This window comes from Nanorana parkeri, unplaced genomic scaffold, assembly GCF_000935625.1.
Source record: "Nanorana parkeri isolate BGI_ZX_2015 unplaced genomic scaffold, ASM93562v1 scaffold2131, whole genome shotgun sequence".
Taxonomy (NCBI): Eukaryota; Metazoa; Chordata; class Amphibia; order Anura; family Dicroglossidae; genus Nanorana; species Nanorana parkeri.
The window spans coordinates 21850-45823 of NW_017308399.1; the positions used below are offsets into that span (position 1 = coordinate 21850).

The 23974-nt window shown below is 43.3% G+C and overlaps 1 protein-coding gene across 1 annotated transcript in view; it reads right to left on the reverse strand.

Annotated features, from left to right (window-relative positions):
• Positions 1-409: 409 nt before the first annotated feature.
• LOC108800781 (cytochrome P450 2A5-like) overlaps positions 410-23974 on the reverse strand; it is a 24689-nt gene continuing 1124 nt past the window's right edge. Inside the window, exons 2-9 of the mRNA XM_018572781.1 lie at positions 19914-20076; positions 19204-19353; positions 17380-17531; positions 12666-12842; positions 7361-7500; positions 6767-6956; positions 809-950; positions 410-711 (exon numbers count right to left, since the gene is read on the reverse strand). Of these exons, the coding sequence (XP_018428283.1) occupies positions 503-711; positions 809-950; positions 6767-6956; positions 7361-7500; positions 12666-12842; positions 17380-17531; positions 19204-19353; positions 19914-20076 (1323 nt within the window). The 3' untranslated portion in view covers positions 410-502. The remainder of the gene's footprint in view (positions 712-808; positions 951-6766; positions 6957-7360; positions 7501-12665; positions 12843-17379; positions 17532-19203; positions 19354-19913; positions 20077-23974) is intronic.

Consider the following 23974-nt stretch of genomic DNA (forward strand, 5'->3'; position numbering starts at 1 on the left):
TGACCTCACCCACTGTCCTCCAACTCCTGAGTGTGCATAACAATGTCAAAATACCAAGCTCTATAGTTCTGTACATAATTCTTAAAGCAACTCTGCTGAAAAAAATGAATCAGGCATCTCTACAAAGAAAACATTGACCACTTTCCTGTCCCACTAGCTGCACCACTGAACTTTTTTGCATTGTGAGATCTTCAGCATCTGGTACACTTCTAGACACATCAGATACCTGGTTTCCCACCCTGCTCCCTGGTTAATTCCACCTCCCCCTGCCATGACATGGCAGCAACATCAAGACTTCAGGTGAACTCTAACCACTGACATTCAATCTAAAGAGTTTGAGTATGACTCTATGAGACCTCAAACTGCTTACACTCAAGCTGTAGTGCCAGGCTTAGACAAAGTGAAGCAAGAAAAGTATGTGAGATGTCTACAGAATAGAATGACCATTATAGGTTCTGGAAAAGAGAATGTTCCTTTTTCACTAGTGTGTGTCCTCCAGTCTTTATCTTGTGTGTCCATGCATTTTTTTCATTCTGGGATTGGCTCTTAAATTGAAGGAAAGCCCTTCTTTTCGGATGGCCCGTCGGAGCACATCTAGGTTGAACGTGTCGGTGGTGTTTGCAGGGTGGAAAGAGAATTTCTGGAGCAGAGCAGTAAGAAAGAGGAAGATCTCCATCCGAGCCAAACCTTCCCCTGGGCAGATCCTCTTTCTTGGAACAAACAGAGAGCAGCAGGTAGAGAAAGTCACGTGACCACAAAACAAGGCAGAAGAAGCCACTATTAGTGATTCTCTCTCTCTGTTTCTTACCTGCGGAGAAAGGAATCAGAGCTTCCTGTGAACAGAACTTCCCATTCTCATCCAGGAAATTTTGCGGATTAAACTCATAAGGCCACTTCAAGTACTGCGGGTCTGATAGGGCAGAAGCAAGGAGAGGAAATACGGTCGTCCCCTGCAACACAACAAGGAAAGCATTTTGTGACGCAAGCACAATTTACTTACATAATGTTTAAAGCACTATTTCCACCCAATAGGTCCACATAAATATCCAGGTCCTGGGAATAAACTCAACACCTCTTATAGTGCCCTTTACAAATGTGAAAATATAATTGTTTTTGTATTTATATTTTGCTTTGGTGAGGAATATAAGAAGGTAGTTTTGGCATCCCTCAAGGGAGGGACTTTTCTAATATGTGAGAAACCCTGACACATGCAGCAGGGGTGGTGCAAGGCTGGCCCTAAGGATAGGGGGTCCATCTGGTTTTGACCCAGGTGGACCAGGGTACCTTGCCCCTATCAGGGGCCTTGGGCATGGGAGAAGGTGGGAGTGTTGGGTTCAGGAGATCAAGGCCCTTCCTCTATGGAGGAGGACCACAAACTGCAGCTATGATAATGCTGTGTATTACCAGCTACATCTTTGTTTTTGTTGGAAGCATCAGTGGTGAGATTCACTGCAGTATACCAGGGGGAGGTTGGGGCTTTCTCAGCATGGAGTGCATGGTTCCAAGGGGAAACCCAAATTAATCCTGACCCTGTCGAAGACACCAGTGCTTAGACTTCACTGCAGTCATTGTTTCATCCAGTTTGTTTGTAGCTATATAATGTTGAAATATCAGTTTTTGGCTGATATTATATATACGTATATATGATTTCAGTGCTGTGCATTTGTTTCTAACTAGCAATTATATAGCACCGAAAATTTACACAGCACTTTATTTCATAATGTACATTAACATGCAAACGTACACACACTATGGCCAATTTAGACAGGAACCCATTAACCTACCAGTATCTTTTGGAGTGCACCAAGCACAAGGAGATCATGCAAGCTCCATGCATCTAGTGTCCTGCGCATGATTCAAACCCCAGTGCTACAAAGCAGTGTAACGTATACCACAGCTATAGACTGGGTTGGCTAGGAGTATGTTACCCAACCACTAACCACTGTGCCTCACCCCTCTGTATGATGTACTGTAGGTTACATACACCCAGGGCCACCATTAGGTATCATAGTGCCCTGTACAGCCTACTGGAAGTGCCTCCCTCATCATTTCCATACATGTGCAAGCTCTATGCACATATGTTCATTCGAATCAGATAGCTGGGATGGCAGGGTTGGTTTTACATTTTTCTTTATTTTATTTTACCTTTTTATCACCTTTTTAATTTTTTTCACTTAACTTTTGCTATCGCAAAGGGGCCAACAAGCCCCTATGTGAGAGCATTTTACAGTAGGTTTTCTTTATGTAGACATTAGAGGTCTATTAGACATTTGATGTCTCCCCTGCCCTCCAATACAGACAATCAAGCACAGGATTGTGCTTGATCGTCTGTTTACCTGTTTCAGGCGGGTTTATGACAGCTCTGAAGCAGTAAGCACTGAGATCACAGCACTTCCAGCTTCATTGATCACAGAGCAAATCAGGGAATGGACGTTCCTCGGTCTGCTCCGCTCTCCATCCTGACACCATTTGCCCTGGTACCAGGCCACCCAGAGGAGCCCGTAAACCACAGTGGGGGCTGCAGGAAAGGTGAAGGCATGATGTCAGGCTAGTACAATTGATCTGGGTGGTTGTACAGATGCCCAGATCACTTGCATTTGACAAGCTTTGCAGGCATTTCAGGCAGTTGTCATTGGGGGAAGGTGTGTAGGCAGCCAATGCTGGGCCCCCCTGCTGTCTTTAGAGGGACCCAGGCCCTGTAATGGGGGGACTGACTATATGCCCCTATCAGGGGCCCTGCATACACCAAACCAGCCCAGTCTACAGTCATTCACATGCCACAGTCATTGGAGTGCCTCACTTTGTACTCTGAGCTGACTGTTACATTGGAGAAACATTTACGAAAATATCATGCAAAATCCAATGAACATCAATTCCTCCTATAGGTCCTCTGCTTTTGGAAAATATGATTTGTGGGGTGTCTTTATTCTACCAGAAATACTATGTAACTAAGTAATTGGCAGGCCAAAATGCAAAAAGTGTGCGAAAAATACAAAAAAATTCTCTATGCCTAGGAGAGATTCCTACCCCTCATGTATACAGAAAGAGCATTTGCAACTTTTTTTTCCCGATAAAATATAACATGAAAATATGGAGCAGCAAGCACAGAACGGCGTTAAAGCAGAATCAGAGAGTACATTGTATTAAATGTTACAGAAATATCCATCTTCTCACTGAAAAAGCACTACAGCTTCCCTCTCTGTCGGTCACAAGGGGTGATAAAATAAGGTCAAATTGCTTCAAAGTTAATTGTTTACTAGAACATTCTGTACCTATATCTAGCGCCGGGGTAAAAACAATCGGCAGAAATGCTGACCAAGCAATTTAACGTTCCTCCAATCCTATTCTATTCATATAAAGTCACCTAAAATCTGTGTGCTTGCAGTAGATGATTCTCTTTTGGTATGCTTAGTATATCATTGATAGCATTTTGTTATATCTGTTCAATAAGTCTAAATAAAGTTTATCTTTTTTTTGAAGCCGCGATGCGTGTGCAAAAATTAAACATCATAGTGAACAAAAAAAGTGCATGTGAAACACACACAAAAAAGTGCACAAAGGGTGTGTCTAATGGTCCATCTCCCGGGAGAGACAGGGCCCTTCCCTGACACTTCCAGGTGCGCAAGGTTCCTGACAGGGGCAAGGCACCCATGTACACCTGGATTAAACCAGGCGGACCCATTCCTCATGGTCATGAGTACAAGGTTGGGGGCTCTCCCGAAGAGAGACCCTGAATTTAGGAAAGGAAGGAAACTGAGGGCCATACATCCTCCCCCTAGATTTAGATAAGGTCTGAAGACCCTTCATCCTGTGGAGTAAAAAAAAAAAGCACACATAAAAAGTGAAACATGTTTGATAGTGATATATATACTAAAACGCATTCTTCACTCCCTACTTTAAAATTAATGGGACAGCTCTGGGATGCGGCTAAACACACATTGGACGTAACAAATCTTACTCAATACAGTATACACCATTATGGAAAAATGGTTGCTTACCAGAACTTCTTCCACTTCAAGATACAGTTGATTGGTCAGGTGAAGGAAAAGTTGCGGTTTCTCAATTATATCACAATGGCAAGTTATGTATCTTTGAGTACTTGTCCTCCACATTTGGCCTTTCTCATAGGTGTTATTTCCAGTTCCTCCAGATCAGACATGCTTTACATTCCCAATTTCGGCTATGTCCTCCTAAATTTTCTCCCGCTCCGGTATTTGATGCTTTGTTTTATGCCACAAATACAAATGCACATCTACTACCTAAATCGAATGTTTTACTCCCCTTACAGTGCAGGGATGGATGGGAGGGTGATTTAGGTCCCATCTCAGATGACATTTGGGAAGACATCTTTCAGGGGGTTACTCAAGTCTCATTATCTCCTACCCACAGATTGACACAACTGTTTATAATCCATAGGATATATCGTACTCCATGAATTTCTTTCTCGTATTGGAATCAGGGCTGACTCTAGTTGTCTTCTTGTAGTTTTCTTTCTTTTTTAAAGAATGCCGTTGTCACCTATCATATGTCATTTTGGTAGTACTGAGAGGTGTTGGTAGTGCATACTATGCTTGTGATATTTTTGTGCTGATTTCATAGTGGATATTATCCACTTTGTTGTGCCTATTGTTAGCGGCTTGTTTTATGTTGAAATTTAATATTTTATTTCTACTCTTCTGTTACTTGAAACAAAGTAAAATCAATAAAAACTGATTTAAAAACAAAGTGAAACGTGCACGGACAAGTGAAGAAAAAATAAATAGGTGCCAATGTGCGAGACAAAGGCTAGGCCTTGCAGCTCGGTATAGAAATTTGCCCTGGTCTTAGCCAGAAGGCCTAGCCCAAGAGGCGATGTGCCAAAAAAAAGCTAGGCGAGTTGTGGTCAACGTGCCATTCACACAGTGGGGTCCCAAACCCAGAATGCTACTCGGGCACCCCCAGAGCATCACTTCAGGAGGACGCTAGACAGCTCCCTGCCTTCCGAGCCCATGACCAGACTAGGTAGACCCATTCAAATCAGAAGGCACTGGGCCCCACCAGTTACCAGGGAAGTACTCCTGACCCCCACTCAGATCACTTGCACTTAACAAGCTGTGCAGGCATCGGGGCCGTAGATAGGGCAAGTCAACTGAGGCACTCGCCTCGAGCACAGGTGGGGGGCGCAGCCAGGGCTCAGCCAGGGCTCAGCCAGGGCTCAGCCAGGGAGAGGTGGGGCGGCACAGCCTGCAGCTTCTCCTCTGGAACCCCGCTGCTCTCCCCCACCTGTATGGGCAGCGGCAGTAAAGTCCTGAGGCCGGCGAGTGGGGTGGAGGAGGGAGTGCTGTCACTTCAGGATGGCCATGCGTTGAGGAGAGAGAGAGCCGCCGGCTGTCAGATCCTGGCCGAGTGGCTCTCTCCTCACCGATCACCTAAAGTGACAGCCCCCTCTGTATAGACCCCTGATATTTCCCCAAACCTGATGGCCGCGGGCTCCCTGCCTTCCCAGCCCATGACCAGACTACTCAGAAGACTATCCATTCAAATCAGAAGGCACTGGCCCCCACCAGATACCAGACACCAGGGAAGTACTCCTGACCCCCACTCTTACATGAGTGGACACGCCATTAGGTTTTCTTCCCATGACCAGAACCCTTTGGGACCCCCATTATCTCAGGCAGGGTACTCTGCAGCCAGCCATACCTACCATAAGGACAAAGCAGCGGCACATTTCCCCTCCTGAACACTGATAAGAACAGATATTTGACCATAGCCAAAAGGCAGAGAAGCGAGAAGTCCAAAAAAAAACGTTTAGCTGATAACTTTCTGTGCCTCAGCTAACCATTATCATTTACATTGTTCCAGCTTCTTTATTCTCTATGTTATGGAGAAATGGAGTGGAGTTTCTGTCCCTGTCCTCAACCATGTTGATGTTATGTTTTTCTTTGCTGTCGCCACTTTCCTGCTGCATTATCCATAGTATAAGATAAAATAAATATCCAGCAAGAAGAGTGGGGACACCTTAGTCCAGAATCAGGTTGATCAAGTAAATCTGGTTTGCAGTATGAATACCTCCCGGGAATGGCGCCCTGGGGGTGATCAAGTAGCACTATGGGTTTGGGACCCCACTGTGTGAAAAGCACCCAGGCCAGAACACCACTTGCTTTTTCTGCACCGTGCCTCTTGGACAGGGGACATTTTTATACCAGGCCACAAGACCTAGCCATTGTCTTGCCCTTTGGCACTTATTTATTTTTCTCACTTTTTCTCACTTTTGTATGTGGTTATGTGTTTTTTTACAATCCACAGGATGGAGGGTGTTGGTCTTCAGGCCTGCCCTGAAGTCTAGGGTGGCCATTAGGTTCCTTGCTCCCCTGAACTGGGGGTATCCGTTTGGGTGAGCCTCCAACCTAGTACTCGGATGTCGTCTTCGGCTGGCGTAGAGGAATGGGTTCGTCTGGCTTTGGCCTTGCCTGGCTTTAGCCTGGTGGACACGAGTGCTCTGCTCCTGTTAGAAGCTTTGCACCCTGAGGGGTCAGGCAAAGGTCTCTATCTCTTTGGGAGATGGACTATTTGATACACCCTAGTGCACTTTTTGTGTGTGTTCAGTGCACTTTTTTGTTCTCTATGGTGTTTAGTTTTTGCTATATAGGCAAAAAAGATCACATTTCCTACATGAGCTTTTATTGGTTTATAGGGCAGAAGTGACTCATCTTGTTGAGTTTCTACACTTGTCACCCCTTTCTTTGACCTAAACGTACATCTACAAAGGTGACCAGGTGGTTCTCACCTTAGGGATGATGAAGCCTCTGAAGGTGACATCCTCGGTGACTTTATGTGGAAGAGCCATTGGGACAAGTTCCATGTATCTCAGTATTTCATGGATGACGGCGTTGGTATACGGCATGTTGGAGCGGTCGGCAATGCTGGGCAGCCTGTCCATGCCGATAACTGAGTCTATCTCCTCCTGTATCCTTTCTATTAAAACAATAAAATATGCCAAAAATAGAACAGTATTTTAACAATAATGCAAAGCTTTAAACATTCTCTCATTTCCTGTGACATTACTATTCAGAAACAGGGATGAAGGAATCAGGTGAATATCTGGTCGGCGGTCTCATGGTTTAGGAATTCTATCGATTGTACATCCTGAATGGTAGGATTATTGTCAATATGGTGTTGACAAACCATACAAATCTGTGTGCAGATATTCAGCAGAAATGAAATGCTCCTTTAAATCAATTAATTTGCTGCTTTCTCTCAAGTACAGGGAAATACACTCACGGTAGATGAAAATAACAGCATTTTGCTGGTGTCTTTTAACTTACAGATGTTAAAATGCGCCCAGTGATTGTTCCTTTGCCGATTGGTGACCACCTTAGCTTGAACCTTCGGGTGTTTTATCATCACCAGCAAACTGTACTGCAGGGTGATGGATGTGGTCTCTGTTCCAGCAAAGAAAAGTTCAAGTACAGAAATGAGCAGATTCTCCATGCAGAATTCGCTGTTCCTCACATCTTTTTCCTGCAATTCAGAAGCAGAATTTGAGTTTCAATCTGTGTGAGGCTTCATTATGGACACTTTTACCATCAGTGGTGTGCAGCATTTCTAAGACTCCCTGCCGGGTATCAGCTGGAGGCAGGAAGCATTAGGCTAAAAGACTGCAAGCAAAAAAAGTTTTCAATAAGTTATTAATGACAGTGATTCTTCTTGACAGTGTCCCACCCATGATATAAGCTGGCCTTACCTTGAAGACTAATACTCCTTTCTTCATGATGCTACAATTACCAGGTTATTTATAGATTTAAAATGATTATCGTCCATTCTGGCCACCATTGGTGAGATTTTATTTGTCTATAGCCTGTCCTTGACCTGTGCAAATGTCCCAAATTAACCAGTCTCGGAGTACTCCTAGGTCAGCCAGAAGAGTTTTTTCATGACCTTCAGTTGAGACTGGCTCCAAAGGTGTTACACAGTACACAAAATCATGCTTAATATTAGGGATGCACTGATACAGTTTTTTCAGTAAAAAAAGTTGTTAGGGGGTGTCCCTTCTTCAGCCAAATAAAGAGTAAACCTCTTTGTTTGACTGAAGAAGGGGCCATGTGGTTCAGAAACGTCGCTATTAAGATGTGACACAACAGAAGTCAATAAATATTGAGTAAAAATCAAGTTGGAGTGCGAGTGACCTTCCTTTACTTTACGTAGTTCCCAGTCCTGACACATGAGGTAGCTGGTAGACATGTGCGATTCGTTTTGTTACGAATCGAAATTCGTACGAATTTTCCTGAAATTCCGAATTTCGGAGCATCCGAAATCCGAATGGCAGTTTCCGAATTATATCCGAAATACGAAATTCGGATACGGAATCCGTTAACGGAATTCGTATTTCGTTTTGGTTGACCAATCAGAGGTTCTCTTCTGCTGCTGAGAGTTGCATTACAAATACAGGCAGGAAATACGAAATTCCGTTGACGTATTTTCGTTCTGTTACGAACATTCGTTATATATTGAAGTTAAAAAGCAAAGTACATTTATATTGGAGGTGATGGAATTTTTTTTTTAAATCCGAAATTCGGATACGGAATCCGTTAACGGAATTCGTATTTCGTTTTGGTTGACCAATCAGAGGTTCTCTTCTGCTGCTGAGAGTTGCATTACAAATACAGGCAGGAAATACGAAATTCCGTTGACGTATTTTCGTTCTGTTACGAACATTCGTTATATATTGAAGTTAAAAAGCAAAGTACATTTATATTGGAGGTGATGGAATTTTTTTTTTAAATCCGAAATTCGGATACGGAATCCGTTAACGGAATTCGTATTTCGTTTTGGTTGACCAATCAGAGGTTCTCTTCTGCTGCTGAGAGTTGCATTACAAATACAGGCAGGAAATACGAAATTCCGTTGACGTATTTTCGTTCTGTTACGAACATTCGTTATATATTGAAGTTAAAAAGCAAAGTACATTTATATTGGAGGTGATGGAATTTTTTTTTTAAATCCGAAATTCGGATACGGAATCCGTTAACGGAATTCGTATTTCGTTTTGGTTGACCAATCAGAGGTTCTCTTCTGCTGCTGAGAGTTGCATTACAAATACAGGCAGGAAATACGAAATTCCGTTGACGTATTTTCGTTCTGTTACGAACATTCGTTATATATTGAAGTTAAAAAGCAAAGTACATTTATATTGGAGGTGATGGAATTTTTTTTTTAAATCCGAAATTCGGATACGGAATCCGTTAACGGAATTCGTATTTCGTTTTGGTTGACCAATCAGAGGTTCTCTTCTGCTGCTGAGAGTTGCATTACAAATACAGGCAGGAAATACGAAATTCCGTTGACGTATTTTCGTTCTGTTACGAACATTCGTTATATATTGAAGTTAAAAAGCAAAGTACATTTATATTGGAGGTGATGGAATTTTTTTTTTAAATCCGAAATTCGGATACGGAATCCGTTAACGGAATTCGTATTTCGTTTTGGTTGACCAATCAGAGGTTCTCTTCTGCTGCTGAGAGTTGCATTACAAATACAGGCAGGAAATACGAAATTCCGTTGACGTATTTTCGTTCTGTTACGAACATTCGTTATATATTGAAGTTAAAAAGCAAAGTACATTTATATTGGAGGTGATGGAATTTTTTTTTTAAATCCGAAATTCGGATACGGAATCCGTTAACGGAATTCGTATTTCGTTTTGGTTGACCAATCAGAGGTTCTCTTCTGCTGCTGAGAGTTGCATTACAAATACAGGCAGGAAATACGAAATTCCGTTGACGTATTTTCGTTCTGTTACGAACATTCGTTATATATTGAAGTTAAAAAGCAAAGTACATTTATATTGGAGGTGATGGAATTTTTTTTTTAAATCCGAAATTCGGATACGGAATCCGTTAACGGAATTCGTATTTCGTTTTGGTTGACCAATCAGAGGTTCTCTTCTGCTGCTGAGAGTTGCATTACAAATACAGGCAGGAAATACGAAATTCCGTTGACGTATTTTCGTTCTGTTACGAACATTCGTTATATATTGAAGTTAAAAAGCAAAGTACATTTATATTGGAGGTGATGGAATTTTTTTTTTAAATCCGAAATTCGGATACGGAATCCGTTAACGGAATTCGTATTTCGTTTTGGTTGACCAATCAGAGGTTCTCTTCTGCTGCTGAGAGTTGCATTACAAATACAGGCAGGAAATACGAAATTCCGTTGACGTATTTTCGTTCTGTTACGAACATTCGTTATATATTGAAGTTAAAAAGCAAAGTACATTTATATTGGAGTTGATGTAGTTTTTTTTTAAATCCGAAATTTGGATAGGGAATCCGTTAACGGAATTTGTATTTCGGATAAAAAAAACAACTACCACTCCAATATTAACAAAGGTATTTTGCTTTTTAGCTTCATCATAACGAATGTTCATAAAGTTACGAAAATATAACCGCCACTAACGAAAATTCGTATTTCGTACGAATCCGAATTGAGTTCAGTTACGAATTACGAAATAACGGATATTCCGAAACGAAACAGAACAATTTTTTTGACGGCGCACAAGTCTAGTAGCTGGCAACTAATTATTTAGGCCTCATGTACAATACGTTGAAAAAAACAAGATTTCAGGTGCGTTTTGGAGCTTATTAATAAACTCACCTGGACACATGTAATGCTTTTCTATGACAGAATGCAGACCTTGACATCCAGCATTGTCTAGGAACATTCAGTCTAAAATCATTTACCAAAACTAGAAATTTCTGTGTCTCGACCAGTTTAGCCCGTTTTTACGCAACTAAACGTGCATAAAGAAATAAGCTCCAAACGCACCTGAACTCATGTTTTTTTCAAACTTAGTATGCATGACGCCTTACCAGATAACTGCTCTTGTGTTTAAACACAGCTGACTACAGTGCATGAGGCTAGGGGCGTATCCACCACAAGGCAAACTAAGTGTTTGCCTTGGCCGGCACTTTTCCAGGGGGCGGCAAATCCGCATGCAGCCCTGGTGAGACCTGAACACAGCCCTTGTGAAACACTGCATGCAGCCCTGGTGAGACCTGAACACAGCCCTTGTGAAACACTGCATGCAGCCCTGGTGAGACCTGAACACAGCCCTTGTGAAACACCGCATGCAGCCCTGGTGAGACCCAAACCAAGCCCTTGTGAGACTTGCAGACACATAAACGCACTTCTAAATGACCGTTGTAGAGCAGGTAAGTAACCTTTATACTGCAGCTGCCTATTGTTCTTCTCTTAGGGGTGTATGTCACAGTGCTAATCAAATGCAAGAGAGAATGTTAACTGGCTATAGAAGACTACAAATATCAGCTATCCATGATCGCTGGTTGCTATTCTCCAATGCTGTAAAATCATAGATTGATGAAATCTGTAGTCCTCTATTGCTGGTTGCCATTCTCTATTGCTGGATAATCGTTGTTTGAGTTACAGTTCTTCACAATGATAAAGAAACTGCCCTAAAATCAGTGATTGGTATCGGTGAGTACCTGAGGGAAAGTACTTGTTCTGTTCTTGGTCTTGAACAAGTGGCATCATCGCATCCCTAAATATGACCCTATGGGAAGTGAAGGCATACAGACCAGAAAGAGATAAAAACCCAGTTTCACTTCTAACCCTTCCTGGCTTTGTCGTGAACTATAAATCTCTGGAGTTTCACTTTAAAGTATTTCCCCTTGGAAAATCAACAGAATGTATCATTTGACCAGGGATGCCCACAGTTTACATATGACTGTCCTGAATATAAAATGAACATCAGTCTCAGAGGCTTCAATGCATCTTTATGCCAGTTGCATCATGAGTGGTGGAACATATGTGTGTAATTGCAATGCATTACTGCAGCCTTTTCGGTATGAAAGGTCATGAAGTACACCTTAATGGGATTGTGTGCTAGGGTACCATTCTTAACCACAGGTGTTGGGTTACCATGCAATGGGGATGTCACAACCATGCCTGGAATTGATCCTGGGACTTTAAATCTCTGAGTCATTGACCTTCCTCTAGAGCCACCGGAGGCTTTGGCTCTAGCTCAGTGTAGGATTTCTTGTTTCCTATCACCTGCACTGGCTGGGTCTCTGGTTTCCCTGCTGTTCAGCTGTGGGCAGTTACCTAATCAACCCTTTATACATAGTTGCTTCCTGGTCCTGTGCATAGGTTTGGCTTTTTGGGCGTGTGTATTTGCTGATTTTTGGATTACTGGTTGCGTAACTTCAGATTGTCCTTCATCTGCTCCTGGACTATCCATTGGTACTGCTGCCTTTTGTTTTCTGGCTGACCCAGCCTGGATTCTAATGTTGATCTGCTTTTCCCCTGGTACTGCGATATTCAGCTTTCTGGTTACAGACCCTGGTTTGTACCTTACTGTGAGTAACTCTTTTGTTTCCTGTATATACTGCCTGTTTTTATTCCTAATGGCCTTTTTGCACCATCTCTTACTGGGTCACTGTGTTTTTTTTTTCCTGGCTGTGAGATTTCCACCTGTCACCTCACCTGATACTGGGATAACAAGACTACTGGTCAGGAAATTGAGGTGATGGTAGAGACATCTTGGCAGGCCTGATGGCGGTTATTTGCACTTTGTGCATGTTACTACAAAGCACAAATCTAAATGGGCCCTGAGCCTTAGAGGAGTTTCTGGTACTTGGTGGTACAGCCTCTTGTATATGTCCTGTTACCTTGTCAGCCTGGATGAGGAAGCAGTCTATGAAGTCTCGGGGGGACTCTGGATCCAGGGATCTCCGGTGTGATTCAATTTCCTCCCTGATGAAAGATTTCACATGCTCGCAATCTGCAAACACCTTCTGATGGGGACCCGGAAGATGCTTCATTAGACTGTCAAAAGCAACATATGCCTGAGTAGGACAAAAAGCAAAGATATATGTAAGTGTACCAGTTTTGTATAGTTACTCTTAAGGTGAACCTCTGCCCAGGCTATAGATGGGCAACGTGTTTGCAGTTTTCTAACAAGCGGTAAAAGACCTTTTAAAGCAAGCCCTTATTCACCTCTGTAGCTATAGGCATTGTGGAAAAATTAATTCTCAGTCAGATAAATCATAGGTCCAAATACAGATGCATTCCAGCCCAACCTTACACTTCTTCCTGGGAACTAGAAGTCCAGAACGGGCAGATGACAATGAGGATAAGGTTCCACTGCTTGGCTCCTCTTAAAGCAACCCTCATCTATGCTAAAGCGTTTGCAAATCAATAACTTTTTTTAAAATTAGAAAAAATATACTTTATTTATAAATAAAAATATATTTAAAAAGCAAATACTTAACCGGGGTACAATCCACCCTGTACTGTGATACAGTTCAATCCTACAAATTACATTCGCTCACAGGGGTCAAATCTACTTGTCCTTCATGACAATCTACTTGTCCCAATACAAAAAAAAAGAAAAGTTTAAAACTAGGGATGCACCAATACCAGTTTTTGGGTATCGAGTATGAGTACCAATATTTTGCTTTCAGTACTCACTGAGTATCGGTGCTTCCGTTTGCATGGAGCAGGCTTCCTGGGCAATCAGGAAGCAAGGCAGCGGGTAATGAGATGCTACCCGGCTTCCTGACTGCCAGGGAAGCCGAATCCATGTTGTTTGGCCGGCTTGATTGTGAATGGCTGGGAAGCCGGTTTCCCGGCCAATCATCATCGAGCCAGCTTGCTGGCCAATCAGGAAACCTGGCGAAGAGTAATGACCTGATTGGCTCGGAAGATGGCTCGATGCTGATTGGCGGCCAATCAGCAAGGAGTTGGCTTCCTGGCCAATCACCTGACCAATGAGTGCAATGAGTGCTTGCAATTTGCGAGCAAAATTCAAAATGCATAGGGCAGGAATGCACTGGACAGTACGGGGTAAGGACGCCTGTACTGGCGAAGGGTAAGGACTGTTTGCAGAAAGTTAAGTATAGCTGGCAGGTGGGGGGGGGTAGAAGAGACTAGGCCAGATTTGATCGGGTAATTCCATTTTCCCGTATTATCTGGGAAAGTGAACTCACCCTTTAATGCACATTGTGTGTGTGAGAGAGTTCTGCTGCCCAGGTACCACAATATGGCACACAGTGAAATGGCAGCAGGACTCAACACACACAATTTCCTATGCGCGTGTTTATTTGTATGCAGATGGCAGGGGCAGTGTAGTTGGTTTTAATTTTTTTTTTTTTTTAACTTTGTCACTTTTTTTAATTTTTATATATTTTATAACTTTAAAAAAATGTTTTTTAATTTTATTCCTATCACATATGGTGTTAAAAACCTCTATGTGATAGTTTGGAGGTGACAGGCTCTCTTTATGGAACCTGCCCTCCAACACAGAACTGATGTTCTGTGTAGTTCCTGACAGCCGAGACAGGTGGCGCTGTGATTACAGCGCCACGGTCTCAGTGATAGCACAGAGCAGACGAAGAAAGGAAGTTCTTCGTCTGCTCTGCGGGCTCTATGGTGAGCTCCCGTGCCGTGGTGACAGGTCCACCAGAGGATCGGGGGACACCCGAAAACCGCGGCGGACAGGATCGCCGATTCTCGCTTCATACAAGTGATCTGATTAGATCACTTGTATGAAAACGAGCGGCGGCTCCACAATATGCATTTAGCTCTGCTTGTCCGGAGCCGGTGATGTATCGAAAGTGCAAACTTATCGAGTTGTGGGACCGCATGACTTCCGGTTTCCTCAGAACTACGATGTTTGCACACAAAACATGTTGTGCACGAGCGCCATCCACGGCATTGCCCCATACACATAGACCACAGCAATAAAGGTAATAAAATGATGTAGGATGACAGTTAGCCAGCACGTTCTTTATCTCAGGTGCCCCACTCAATATGGCCGCCGCTTGAGTGGGGCACCTGAGATAAAGAACGTGCTGGCTAACTGTCATCCTACATCATTTTATTACTTTATTGCTGTGGTCTATGTGTATAGGGCAATGCCGTGGATGGGGCTTGTGCGCAACATGTTTTGTGTGCAAACCTCGTAGTTCTGAGAAAACCGGAAGTCATGCGGTCCCACAACTCGATAAGTTCGTACTTTTGATCGATCACCGGGCTGAATGTATTAAAAAACTACTCGCCCGAAACTGCCTGTCCTGGGCGTCGGGCGATAGGAATTCCACACCCCTGGCTCAGCCGCATGATGCCTAACACAAGACAAAAGTCCTGAGCCTATGTCATTTATGACACTGCTTTACCCTGTACTGAATATGTGGTCCATTAGGTACCCCCAGAAATGCCTGATGGTGCAATGTCAGACGTGCAGCGCCCAAGGAAATCCCAACTCCACGCATCCAACATGGCACCCCAACAAAAACAACTTGTGTGCAGTCAACCCTGAAAAAACAACAGGTGTGCAAGCTGGTAATAGCATGGCAGATCTTATGCCTGTTCTTGCCCACACCTCTTGAAACAAACCCCCCTCATCCTGAAGGGTATACAAGGTTGTACTAGACTCTGGCCTGTCCTCCAACTATGGGGCTACTACATCTGGTATGTTTGGCTGAAGTGTCTTGGGAAGGGGAACCAACTTTATTTCAATTAATTAAAAACTATTTCTAAATACAGAATAAATTAGATTCTCATCACCATCTGCTGGTGTGTTATAACTGGGAACTCAACAGATTTGGCCCGGAGACTCTGGCTAATGGATATGATTACTGGGTGTCTAGGCCTTTGTGAGTTACCTCCAGCTCACCCGCTGGTTGGCTGATGGGAGTAGTGACCACAACATCATTAAGCCTGTCAGCCACTGACCAGAGAAGCCATATAATTCTCGAGAAAAGAGGAGGTAATGTAAACTGCTCTCCTACTCCAGAACCTCCCTCTGACCACTGAGGACATGTGCGGTCAGAGGATGGAGGAAGCTGCAACCTGCTACTCCTACTCCCGAACCTCCCTCTGGCCACTGAGGACATGTGTGGTCAGAGGATAGAGGAAGCTGCAACCTGCTACTGGTTGGTCTGGTACGGGGATCTGGTGTAATGGTAAGGGATCTCTCATCGAGAAAATCCTAGATTATTGGCTGTCATCCTGACCCTCTGGCTTCAATGCACTGCTTTAGAACAAGCATAGAGATAAGGACTTATGAGTTTACCTTGACCTTCCTGATCTGCATACTCTTTCCCAGACAAGGATTTTGAAAATACTAACTCCAGAAGATTAGAATGACAGCCAAACAACTTAGGCTATGTGATGGAATGCATTCACTGTTTGGCTGTTAATATTCCACCCACAGATCAAATTTAAACTGATTGAGCATGAATGAGCCATGTATGGATAGATGGGCGAAAAGCAGTGCCCTAGACAAGGTAGTAGCTCTAAATAAATCTACAATATCGGCAGTTAGTAGAGGTGAGAAACGTTTTCCGCACCCCAATAGACTGGGGTATTCGCCTGGGAGGGGGAATGGCTTTCAAGGAACTTAGTTCTCACTGCAAAAGTGTTAAACTGAAAAACATATGTTTTTATTTTGAAATCGACATAAGCTTAGGGGCTTCCTCAGGAGGACCTCAAACCCAGAAAGCTGCAAATCTATTGATCAATGGCAAGATGAGCCAAGCAAACATCGGAGGCCAAGGGGAAACCCCTGCCAGGGGTGCCGCCCGAAAATAATGGAGGGGTTGTAAAGGGGAGCAGAAAAGGCAAAACCAGACTACCCAACCATTGAGAGGACTGCACTTCATCCAATCTCTGCCTCTGATGAACAATAGTTGCAGCTTTCTGGGTTTGAGGTCCTCCTGAGGAAAACGCTAAGTGGCAAAATGTGTTGAGGCACCTGGAGCAAATACCATCTTCCAACTCTCCTACAAAGAACTAGATCATTGCAACATTACCTGTATTGTATGAAGTATGGACTTTTTATCAATTGTATGTACCAATGCTGTTTGTATTGATGAAAACGAATTTTTTTATGCTGCTTTAAAAATAAAACCTATGTTTAAGAGTTTTAACAATTTTTTGCAGTGAGAACAAAGTTTCTTTAAAGGCCCCCCCCCCTCCCTCCCCCCTAGTCCCAGGTTTTTGCATACCTGGGGGTGGTAAATGATAGTTTCATCTGTGGTGAATACTCAAGGTAGTAGCTTTGATAAGAATTGCAATAGGCACATAGAAGCCAAATGATCTACATTGTCTGTACTGGAAAATCCCACCCTGTCAGACACTGCTTATGAATGCATTCTACCTTGTGTTGGGCAGTTGCACATGCTATTCTAATGGTTTGCTGTATGAGCATGAATTTCGTAGATGAGGTGAGACCCCAGAACATCTACTGCTCCTGACTATGTTGACTTGGATGATCCAGCTCTCGCATTTTCTAGCAACTAACATTTTTTTGACCCATATTTCTCTCATGACAGGTTTACTTCATGTAAATGATATTAAAATTATGTTAAAAGCACTTACCACTCCTAGAGGCCTTCTGAGAAAATTGAACAGATTATTGATGATGGAGATATATTTCATGTCGTCATAGTCCCAACGCCGACCGAACCCCACTAAGTTTACCACATTGTTTACTGCACGTCCAAGAACCGTGTGAGGGTTGTGCACTTTACCTAGGGATGTTAGGACTAAACATTAATACAATATGGGAGCTTACATTCTCTTCCTGACAATCACCTATGACCTGGATATTTTGGCATCAATGCATGTTTACAGTGTGAAAGGGATGCCTACACCATGCTGTCCAATAAAAGGGACACATCCCTTCGTGTTGTGAACTATTATGGTTACCATGTTTCCTTTTGTAACTGCCGTTTTAATAACCTAACTAATCAGAGTGTGGAAAGCAGACTATGGGAATCTCCCAGAACCTATGGTCCAACCTCATGACAGGAGAGGAAGGGTAAGAACCTGTCTTGGTGCCACCAGTCATTGTTTGGCTTAATTCAGAGAGGTATAGAGAGAAAAGCAGATAATGTCTGGATAATTTTAATAGACCAGTACAAGAGGATACATTTCGTCTGATTTAGTATATTTAAAGGCGAACTATGGGGTAAGTGTTTTTCCCCACTGTTCTCCTAAGGGTCACGGGAGGACACAAACTAGCGTCCTCCCATGACCCAAAGCTCCGTATACCGTAAGCTACAGCCCTGCCTATCTAGTTAGTTAAGACATCCCTAGTTTTATTACGTAATCACCTGGAACAAACATGGAGGCCCAGAAGTTAAGGCTTTCCTGGCAGCCTGCAAGTTCCATGCCTGTGAGCCTTGAGGCCAAAGCAGCTATACATGGGAAACCCTCCAGAAAATGAAAGTGCAACTTACACCATTTTGGTTATGAGTAAGAACCTTTCTCAGGTCATGCTCCCTTGGGGTCTTGTCTAAGGCTGGTTTCACACCTTGGCGTATTGAATATGCGCGTCTGTCACCACGATTCGCGGTAATAAAGTCGCGCGACCCCGAAGGATACTTGGGGCTGTATCCCAATGGAAAACGCCCTACAAAACGGCCCAAAGTAGTACCTGGACCTTTTCAGGCGTGGGCCATTTTGTAGGGCGTTAGGGACGGGCGGAAATACGGCAAGGTGGGAACGAGACCATTGACTACAATGCAATGTATATTTTTGACTGTTTTGTAGAGCGTTCGTCGAGCGTAGAACGCGCTACAAAACGGTCAGGTGTGAACGAGGGCTTAGGCCCCATTGAGGCGAGTTGCCCTTTATTTTTCAGTTCTGGTGGCATGGTCACCGACAGGAAGTGTTACACTGTCCATTCTCAGTTGTTTATGTACATGACAGATGGCGAATACTGTCACAGCCACATGTACCATGTTCATTTCTGTGAAAGAGACGTGGACATTCATATGGTGTATCTTATCTGTGGAGCACGTGTTCTTGATCAAGCCATAGCTTTGTTGATGGTTAAAAACCTATGTATTTTGAAGGGTTTTGAGGCAGCTAGATTGTAAAACCCTCCAGACACCTTGGATTTTTTAAAGTTGCTATCAAAAAAGCATAGCTTGATCATTAACAGAAGCTCTTCTGACTATTTCTGGAGCTGCTTGCTTGTAGCTACATAACATACATCTCTGAAAACTCCCAGGTGATCAATTTTTCCACAGGTCAAGTAACCTCAAAGATATCCTATTCGAGCAGATAATCCTGAAAAGATTTCCTTCTTTTATATCCAGTGATACACTTACACCCCTACCAAGATTGACGGGGAGTCTTGTCCTGCCTGTTACATCCTGACATATTTCAATTACTTCCTTCATAGCAGGCACTTACCTCCAATATCCTCTATCGCCTTTATGAGGTGACGGGATTCTTCCTGCACTCGCTCCTCCATCGATCGCTTCCCCATTCCAAAATTCCTCAGCGTGCTCACTGCAAATCGTCTAACCTGTTGCCAGCGTTCGCCATTGGTGGTGATTATACCTAAAATATGGAACAAGATGTTAATCTATTTGGTATTGCTCCTTCTACAACACTGAAGTCACCTCTGCAGATCCCCCCCCCCTTGTTCATAGGATGGAGAAGGTAGATGGTGAAACCTAGAATTTTCAAGTTAAATTTTTAGTAATTTTTTATGGTGAGAAAAAGTGGTCCTGCAGTACTGCTATACCATGCAATACTATTCCTTCACTTTAAGCAGGTAAACCATTCAAGGGTCAGTGCACCTAAAAGTGATATTTTAGTTATTGCTTTAACCTTGTTGGCTGAGTGAAGCTCTCAGGTGGCGAATATGCTAGGGTGGCATTCACATGGCACTAGCACTCTTAGATGGTGCTGATAGGTCTTGGATTCTCCTACAATAAGATCTATCTGCTGTAAATAACAGAGTTTTGGGTGTTCCAGCTCACGTTTGAGGTAGTCTCATCCTAGTTCCTGGGTGAACTGGCTTCAGCAGGTTCCCTAAAAAATGGTCAGTCTGGATTTGACCATGTAGACCAAGTGTGCTTTGCCCCTGTCTGGACCCTTAAAAACAGACGTCTTACCATAACCGCCTGCCAATCTTTCTGATATTGGTAGGAAACCACGAGCGCTGAATTGATGAGCATAATTGATCAGGGCCTCTTTAATAACTGTATATCCACAAAGCGCTACCACTGGTTTGGAACCCAACCACACAGTGAAGACGGGTCCATACTGCTTGGACAGCTGTAAGAAAACACACATACAGAACAGTACATGACTAAATGTCTAATTTCCATTAACTTCTTTCATTGCCAAATTTGCAAAACTAGTCTGTATCTAGACTATCTCCTTCAAATTCTGTAACGTCACAAAAACTTTTTTTTTAGTCTTTAAAAAAAGGTCCATTTGAGTCCTCCCGGATAGTTGTGCACTGATTGCACTGTAGAAAGAAGAAGAAGAAGCTTCGAACAGTGATCCTCAACATTAGAGTAAAGGTTTAGGCAAATGGGTAAATGCACTGATGAAACTGGTATCTGTAAATTGCCTTAGCTGCTCAAAAAATGTAATTCTATTCAGCCAGTTTTCTAATCCACTCACCCCTGCCAGGCCCCATATCCAGATACTGGCCAATTTTCTTTTTGAAAGCAATATGGCTTAGTCTAGAGTGACTGTGACTGACTAAATATTGAATGACCTTTCTAAGGTCATCTCTGTGCTCTCTCCTCTAATTGGCAATCTGTTGATCACAGTACTGTGCAATGCAGTAAAGACTAACTAGCTATCAAAATGTTCCTGTACAAAACAAATTGTTGTGAACAGATCCTGAGTGAGTGGTGCCACACCCCTATTTGAATCAAGAAAAACTAGATAGAGCGAGTGGGGCTTTTTTTGTGTGCGGCTGGTGACGGCCCTGCGTGTAGCGCCGGCGGCTCTTGTGAGGGAGGTGATTGGGGCGGCGTGGCAGACCCTTATTTGAGCTCTCCCCTTCATGGTTCCTTGGTCCATGATAGAGGCTGGCCACGGTTGATGGGTTCCGACTTGGGGCCCTGATTTCCATCCCTCACTTGACCATGTGTGGCCTTGGCCTCTGTTTTTTCCTCCTCCTGGGCTTGACTGTCCCATTGTGGCCGTTGCGCTGGGGATGCACTTTTCTGGCTCCGTTTTGGGGAGATTTCCTCCACTTCCTGATGAAGCGCATGATGCGCAAAACGTGTTGACTACCCATCCACTCCTTTGCTTCCAGATAAGGCTCATCACCTTTGATGACATTTTGGACTGTTTATTTAATTATTTCGCTATCTATTACATCCTATACCAATCATTTATGCAATCAATGAATTTGTCATATTCTGGATCTAGTCCATATGCTGTTATATTTATCAATTGTTGGTTACATCACTTGCCTTAATCATGGAAGGGAGTGGCTGTGGAGGCATCTCTCACTTATACTGTATTTTGAAACAACTTTTTAATTTATGTTTTGTATTGAATAAATTAATATATTTTTAATTCATCACTGTTGTTTTGGGACATTTTGGTGCCAATAAAGCCCCACTCGCTCTATCAAAATGCTCCTGCCTTATCAAAGTATGAATAACCTTACTTTATTACTTTTTAGGGGGTTTATTGCCTTTTTTATAATGGATTTTGCTGAGGAATAATGCCTGTAATGCCCCTAGTATTAAAATTTGGCTATAGAGCAAAGAATAAAAGTGGAGGCTCTGATTTTAAAGATATTTCTATGAATTTTATCAACGCCCGTGGATGTGCATTCTATGAATGCCTTCTCTGACCATCTCCTGTAGAATGTCCAAGGGTTTCCAATACAGATGCACCAATACTAGTATAGGTATCGGTGCCGATATTGTATTGAGTATTTGGGAGAGTACTCATACTAATGTAAGGGGACACTGCGGACCCTGCTGAAAGGGGGCACTTGGTATCCAGGGTTCCCCCTTTAGAGTACTCCAGAGACACACTTTATATCCAGGTCCTGGGGATTCTGGTGTATTGGGGGGACTATGATGTAAGGGGGGGACTGTGTTCCCCCTTATGTGTCCCTTGCAGTAGCGTACTTGGTGGGTATGGGTGGCTAGTTGAGGGGGGGGCAGGCAGCAGGCACATATGCAGAGTTGAGTGCTGGGTAGGACAGGGACTGTCACTCGTTTTTTTTTCTAGGGTGGTCCCAGCAACCAACTACCAGCTAGCTGGGTAATCCAACCCAATGTAATCATTCAACTCCCTGGTGGCTGACGGTTGGTTGCTAGGTTGTCAGGCAGTCTAGCAACTAGCTGGCAGCAGCTAGAGTTGAATGGCAGTGACTGCCACTGTCTTTATTCAACCCCTGCTGCAGCCAGTTAAATTGCCTGACAGTCTGCTGTCTCCGAGGGTCGGCAAACTTTTGCTGACCCTCAGAGCGGTGCCCCCCTTCAAGTGGCACCCAGGAGATGTGCCATGCCATGGATATGTGACTAATTATTGGTGATTGGGCCAGCACTGCCATGTGACTCACCCCACATGCTCCTCCATACTCAAAAGTACAGGATACTCTTCAGCTGAATGGAACGGTGGCATTGTGAAGGACAAGGTTATGTGCTGCAGTTCATATAATTGATGGCAACGGTACACCAAAAACTGTAAGATGGAGTAAGTAACTATGGCTGGCAGACCTTGCAAATCAAGATAAGTTAAGACAAGTTAAGATATATATACTATGTAAACAAATGTCTGAAGCTTCTCATTCATCCAAGTCATGGTAATATCTGTAAAAAATAAGTCAAGGCAACTGGACGTTTCTTAAGGACGTTTCAGTGGTCATCCAACCAGCTTTCTCAATTCAGAATGACTTGTACAAAAATTATCTGGGAATAAATATGGTGAATGCCTATAAATGTGGGACAAGCACTGGGCATCTAATGTATTCCCTGAAATCAGCAAAGGCCCACACACAACATGAAGCACAACAACATTAATGCTGCAGAAAATTGTCTCAGACTGCAGTCATTCTACAGTAGATGTCAGAGACTGCATACATGCAGCAGGAAACAATCAAACTCCAGACCTTATGATGTATGCATCATTATTAACACCACCTAGCTCCAATTATGTAAATGCAACCAACACCTGGTTGCAACTAACAGATTATGTGGATTGGAGCGACATTCACCATATTTATTCCCAGAGAACTTTTGTACAAGTCATTCTGAATTGAGAAAGCTGGTTGGATGACCAGTAAAACGTCTTCGAGAAAAATACAGCAAGTCCAATTGCCTTGACTTATATTTTACAGATATGTAAACAAATGTCTGTAGACAGCTGACCATCCCACCTACATAAGCTTGTTGGACATCCCATTCCAAAACCATGGCCATTAATATAGCCACAAAGGATGGAAACTCCATAACAGTTTCCACTCTTCTGGCAAGTTTTTCTACAAGATTTTGGAGTGTATCTGGGGGAACTTGCACCCATTCAGCTAAAGGAAGATTTGTGAGGTTAGATACTGATACTGGATGAGAAGACCTGGCATGCAAATCATTGATCCAATCCATGTCTAATAAGGTTGAGCTCAAAGTTCTGTGCAGTAGACATGTGCGATTTGTTTCGTTCCGAAACAAAATTCCGCAGGAATTTTTCGGACATTTGGAGATTTGTATGTATCCGAATTACAGCTAAAACGAATCGGAATTCCTGATTTCCGAAATTTAGTTAGCGGTAGTCTGGTCGCAATTTAGTTTTTGGACGAATTTTAGTTTGTTTTTTTTTGCGGTGGTCCATGTGAAATTTAATTTTTGGACAAAATTTTGTTGCAGCAAAATTTTTTTTTTTTAGTTTGCAGAAGATGAAAAAAAAAGCTTGAGGTTCCCCCCTAATTCATTCCAGACACTATGTCTGGTAGGAATATTAGGAGGGACCCCCTCAAGTTACAACCCAAAAGTGCGTGGAGTTCCCCCCAAAATCCATACCAGACCCTTTAGGTCTGGTAAGAATTTTAAGGGGGAACCCCAGCCCCAAAAAATGGGGAAAAAACATGTCCGACCAGACCCTTGATCCGAGCACTGGCCCGGCAGGGCAGGAAAGGGGGGGGACAATCGAGCGCCCCCCTCCCTGCGCCTTACCAGGCCACGGGGGGGGGGGGGGG